The following is a 6,326-nucleotide window of genomic DNA, read 5'->3' as shown; positions in this document are numbered from 1 at the left end:
CCAAATCAACCCCCCCCCCCAGCAAAACAACAACATTATTTCTGTATTTCCTAAATACAGTATTTGCATAAAGTAAAAGGAATACTCACTCTGTTCATTATCATGCCACTGATTTCAAGCACAGACATATCTGCTTTCTTACAGTCATTGCCCTCCCATACAATTGCACTTATTTTTTCTAGTCCTGGATTCAAACTGTGGATCCAAGGCAAATGACTCTGGGAAAGACAAAGAATATATTCCATCAGAGATAAAAATCTATTGTCTTGTCAGTATGCATGTGTCAGCAATATGCTGACAAAAAAAACCACTCTAGTCTAAAACAAATACTATTATATAGCATTTACTTCATTTACTTCTACTATATGTTAACAATATTCCTCAAAATCACCCACTTCTCCAAGAAACAGCTGTGAGTACAGAGATCTCTCCTTCACCATATTTCATTTTCCAATAGTGTTATTGTTGTTGAGGATTAATTGGCTTCTTTTTTTGATCAAACTTATCAAAGAAGAGAGAGGTTTGAAAACAAAGGTCTACTTAAAAGCCATATTTAATTTTGCCACACGTTTTATGGAATATTTTATTTATTTCTATTATTTTTCCCCCCTAACATTCTAAAACGTACTCTTGTCAGGTTGAGCCTAAGGCCAATAGTTCTTTTTTTATTTGGATTTAATGATATTTGTGTAATTCATAATACTTTTTATGAATGAAGGCCTCCCTATGTTAACTGTATCTGCAAGACTCAGAGATTGTGGCAGGAGTCGAATCATAGAATAGTTAGGGTTGGAAAGGACCTTAAGATCATCTAGTTCCAACCCCCCTGCCATGAGCAGGGACACCTCACACTAAACTATGTCACCCAAGGCTCTTTCCAGCCTGGCCTTGAACACCTCCAGGGTTGGAGCATTCACAGCTTCCTTGGGCAACCCATTCCAGTGCCTCACCACCCTCACTGCAAAGAACTTCTTCCTTAGATCTAACCTAAACTTCCCCTGTTTAAGTTTAAAGCCATTACCCCTTGTCCTACCACTAGAGTCCCTAATGAAGAGTCCCTCCCCAGCATCCTTGTAGGCCCCCTTCAGATACTGGAAGGCTGCTATGGGGTCTCCACACAGCTTCTCTTCTCCAGGCTGAACAGCCCCAACCTTCTCAGCCTGTCTTCATAAGGGAGGTGCTCCAGCCCTCTAATCATCCTCGTGGCCCTCCTCTGGGCCATCAATACACGCTGCTTCAAGAGCCACGCAGTCCCAGCCTGATCCACTGAATGCACTTATGGCTGAGGCACCTTTAGAGAGCCAAATGAGAACTAAAGGATCTGGAAAAATCTTGAGGCAACAAGTTCTGCTGCAGACATCTCTTGACTTCCCTCAGCCCTGTCTCATTCCTCTGCCATTCAGGTGATTAAAACTGCTCTCAACTCTGCCTGGTCAGCTAGCACTATGTGTATCAAACTACTGGAAGTGGTGGTGCTGGGGAGGGGGACGCTGGGTCATGATATTATTTTTAAATTTTAATTTATAATTGATGAAAATAAAGCTTTTTATTTTATACCTGCTTTATCAGTATTTATTTGAAATCTTTGTATTCTGCTCAGTATTCAATTATCTCCTTTTCCCCCATTGATTTATATTATTAAAACAATGCACATATTAGTTGCAGGACTTTCTTAACCACAGATTTCCAAGGTCTCCCTCTAGAGGGAGTATCAACACCAGGAGCTGAAACAAAAATTTCACAATCTACCATCAAACAGAAACAAACTCAATTACAGAAAAGCCAAGTCAATGCATATACTGCAATTCATCTCCCTCTTGTAAGGTTTCTAATTTAGTGTTTATATGGAATGTAACAAGAACAACTAAAATAAATCAAAAAGGCAAAGACTGCATGAAATCCAAATTGCTGTCTCTTTGAGGTTGTTTTTCTGTAGGGGTGAAGGGATGTTTTTTAAAATCAACAAATACATCATCTTCAATTCTGGTTGTAAGTGAAAAGCATGCCTTTCGAAATCCTGTTCCTTAGGTAGCATTACCACCACCTCTTGCATGGCAGTCCTTAGTACTGATGATGGGCTACCAACACATGACATGTTTACCCAGAAGAATGTTCCACATTTTCTCCATCTCTTCACTTAAATGCTTCATATTAGCAATGCAATTAACATACAATTTAAAGATAGGACTTGCATAACTGGCACTGTGACATCTAAATGGATTTTATCAAATGAAGACTAATACTTGTTTGTTAATGTTCAACTATTAACAATGGATTGTGTCCAGCATTAACCCAAGGCAGGCTGCAATTGAAGTGTTGCCCAACAAACACTTAAATTTGCAGAAATGACTGCCTATATGTTGCTACAGAATAGCATTAAATAAGGTGAATTAAATTTTTAGCTTTAAGGTAAAAATAAAAAGATTATATCCAAATTGAGTTTAGACATACTCAACCCACATATAACATCATATATACACATTATATATACATATATATACACATTAGATATTATTTTATCTATTTGCTGGTTTATAGATACATTTATATATAAGCAAATAGAAAGACGTCTGATATGTCCTCATGAAAAAGCAATTTCACTGGAGAAAAGAGCAAAATAGAACAGAACCGTCTACACCACACAGGAAACTTAAAACAATCAGTACTCGTCCTGAACTAGAACACAGATTCAAACACTCAAATATTCTACAGGCTATTTCCTCTTCATTTGACAAATTAATGACTGAATAGCAGAAATCAAATTCTCCTTGTTTCAATTCTATCAAATCACTTTAGCTTTGTAACTTTCATTTAAAGTAGAGTTCTTCCTCTCAGGCCTCCTGGCATATGATAGAACTGATAATACTGAACTTGTGTAGTGCAAAAAAGAGAAATCAGAATTGGTGGATACCAACCTGATGAAACGGGTCATCTCTGTACTCTTTCTTGACACATGGATTCACTTGAGGGCTTTCTACATCTGTCTCACTGGTACAGGAAGAGTGGCACTCTGCACAGTGTAAGAGGTCCTCCCACAGCACATCTTCAGTTTCCGATTCTGGTCTCGTACTCTCAGAGTCTTGTCTGGAGCTTGAACACCGAGAACTGCAGCTAGTACCTGATTTAGGTGTATCCTGAAATTAAAATATCCATTGGAATTAAAGCCGCTGTTTTATTCTACATTGTTCCCCGAGAGAACAGTTAAAGTTCAAATTAGTGAATCCATGTTTATCTGGCTTTTTATATTCCAATCCATTATCTTTCTCATCAGAAAGAATTACAAGTTTATTGAATGAGTGTCTAAGAGGTTGCACATTTTTAGACACTGTACAAACAGGTAACAATCCATGGTCCTTGCTGTGATGGGGAAGGGGGTCACATTATGAGGAATCAAACCATATCAACTATAATAAGGAAATAACTATTTTACAGATTTTCTAGAACTCATCCATTTAGACTTTAACAGCAATTATAAAGCTACAGACTCCAACTACATCTCAAACTTCTGCTTTTATATGCTATAAATTAAGCCTCTTTTAAAACACTTTACAGCTTCACTATTTTTGTGAAAATGTGAAAAATGTTGGAGGCTTAAAGCCATATACATGAGACTGCAATTGTAATGAAGAAACGTGACTGAGTTTGAGAAAAGCATCATTCAGAATGTATTTTAAATTAATTTGATATTTGGATCTTCTGTCTCTAGTTGTTTGAGCTGAAGTACTTTAGCTACTTATTAACTTCTCCATACAGTAAGGAATTCTTTCTCTAGAAATGACAAGGCCCTAGAGGAAGAGCAGATATTTCTAGCCATCTAAGACCTGCGGCACTCAAACAGCCTTTCAAGTAAGCAGTGTGGACATAATTTAACTAGTTTTAAAAGAAAGGTTGGTAAGTTCCAGGAGTACATTTGTAGATCTAAGAGCCTCTGGAAATCACATTTTCCCATTGTTACTACTAACATACCTTCTCAAAGAGAGTGAGCTTGTTTGAAGACAGTTATGCATCAGGTATAGAGAGGAAAAATAAGCAAAGATATATACAGCTAATGCTAGGTATATGTATAATTTACATAGTCGTACATAAAACTGTACTTGAAACAAGCATGCCCTATGCTCAAATTTTAACCATATCTTGGATAAAGAAAGAAAAATACTATGTTTGGACACTCAAATCTGCCCATGCATACATATGAAACAATCCAATGCTGACTTCAGAACAAGAATGCAGATCTTTCAACTACTTTCTACAGCAAGCACAATCCATTTCCTAAAAGACAGGCAGGTAGACTGAAGAGCAGTACCACCCTACTTATCGCTATCCTCTGGAAATTTCCATTCTACCTTACACAAAATTTCTTTCTTTCTACTAGTTTTGAGAATATACACAATTTTTACCCTGAAAAAAAATAAATCAAGCAATTTGTACTAATTTAATATGATGTTAATGTATTACTATCTGAAGAAGTGTCCTTTGTTCTTCCTGAAAACCATGCTTAATGTATTTTATAGAAACAATTTTGTAAAGAAATATTTAGAAAAAATTTGGTCTGAACTCTCAACCTTTATTTTACAAAGTGAAGGATAACATCAATGCAGAAAGTCTGAGCTACTTTTTTCTTCCCAAAATTAGATAAATAAATAAAGTCACTATTGGGTACCACTGACTCCTGCAGTTAACAAAGAAAGAACACTGAAAAAGCTTGCTCAAACACCAATCAAGTGGACAAGTAAACATGATTATAAAAGAAAATGTAGGACACGAGTTGAGAGTATATCCACTGACTTCACTAATTTATTTTTTTTCTAAATACAAAGAAAGCTTTCACAGATTTGAAAACTATTGTTTCATTTCCTTTGTAATTGTGTGGGGGAGGCGAGTTGGTAACAACAAAGAGAAGCTTCCTCTTTCACAGCAGCACTTATCTAAGTAAATGGGGAACAAGTATAAAATATTACTGCCAAAGCTACACATGGAGCAAATTTTGTCTCTTCAGCTTCTGAAGATATCTACCCAGTCTTCCCTAGACGAATAGAAGATTATTTAATAATGGTTTTATGCAAAGCAATAACTTCAGGTCTTTGCAACTGCTGTCAGAGAAAGCAGTATCTGAACCCGTCTAAGGAGACATTCTTATATAAAGGAGAAAGCTTGCTCTTGAGGCTCTGCCTATTAAACCCATGTGTAAGCGAACTTTTGTCAGAGCTGAAATTACTCTTTATGCTCTTTTCTCACAGGCCTCATGTAAAAATGGCAATACAGCCTTTTAAAAACATGTTCCATAAAGCTGTTGTTACATACCACTATCAAAAAAGACCGTAATTTATTTAAAATTATAAATCAATAAAAGCACATACATAACATATCCCTTTGTTTTCAATGTCTGAGTCCTTATAATTAAGGACTCTGCTAATATGGAATCTATGAATTCCCCTCTTCTAAGCTACAGTGTCATCAAGTCTCTTAACATTTCTATATTTTTACGCATTAACAACTTTGTTGAGATTTCCTGACAATATTTTAAATGATCGTTACAATAAATGTGAAGGAATGAAAACTCAGAGGTGGAGTCAATCAGACTTCTCCACAAGAAGGCTACTGATCCAAAGAATAATTAAATGGTAAGAAACAGCAGCACTAGAATGATGAAAATTTGCATATTGCCAATTACTGGTGTTTCTGTAACAAATCAAGTTTCCAGAGGAGATAACTGGTGTCAAGAGACAGCAACAATTGGCCATAACCTGACGTAAGATCTATGGAATACATTTAGGCTCCTTGCAGCGAATGGAAAAATAAGAGGAAGCTCAAACCAACTAAATAAAAACCCTCTTAATTTCAAAATATTGTTAGTCTTAAAAAAAAGAAAGCAAAACATCCCTGTCCCCCACTAGCATGACTTCCAGTTAACAGACTCCTAAAATCCAATATAGAAGAAAAAGGATTTGAGGAAAATTCTATTCAATAAGAAACCAAGAGGTTTTAACAACTTACAGAAAAGAAGCAATGGAAAAAACCATACCTCCAGGGGATAGTGTTTCTTATAATGGTGAGATTTCCTGTTTCGAAGTATACAATCACTAGAAGCACGGTCTACATTGCGACGTAAAGAATACCCAGTTTCAGGCCCCTCCTCACTAGAAACTTCATCTGATAAATTTGTCACAGCCCTGTGAGTGTCCTAATGCAAGAAATATAGTATTAGTAAGACATATACTCATACATATTTACTAGGTCTTATTCTCAACCACTGAAATCTTTCTTCAACATTATTATCTGTGCTCAGTTAAATCTCATGTTAACACATTTCCAAATGTCAAAACCAA

At 36.2% G+C, this 6,326-nt stretch overlaps 1 protein-coding gene across 1 annotated transcript in view; it reads right to left on the bottom strand.

Annotated features, from left to right (window-relative positions):
• PHTF2 (putative homeodomain transcription factor 2) overlaps nucleotides 1-6,326 on the bottom strand; it is a 44,654-nt gene that overhangs the window by 7,710 nt on the left and 30,618 nt on the right. Inside the window, exons 8-10 of the mRNA XM_010016348.1 lie at nucleotides 6,023-6,181; nucleotides 2,916-3,134; nucleotides 90-218 (exon numbers count right to left, since the gene is read on the bottom strand). Of these exons, the coding sequence (XP_010014650.1) occupies nucleotides 90-218; nucleotides 2,916-3,134; nucleotides 6,023-6,181 (507 nt within the window). The remainder of the gene's footprint in view (nucleotides 1-89; nucleotides 219-2,915; nucleotides 3,135-6,022; nucleotides 6,182-6,326) is intronic.

The sequence above is a fragment of the Nestor notabilis genome, unplaced genomic scaffold (assembly GCF_000696875.1).
Source record: "Nestor notabilis isolate BGI_N333 unplaced genomic scaffold, ASM69687v1 scaffold8016, whole genome shotgun sequence".
NCBI lineage: Eukaryota > Metazoa > Chordata > Aves > Psittaciformes > Psittacidae > Nestor > Nestor notabilis.
This window is presented reverse-complemented; position numbering and strand designations above follow the sequence as displayed.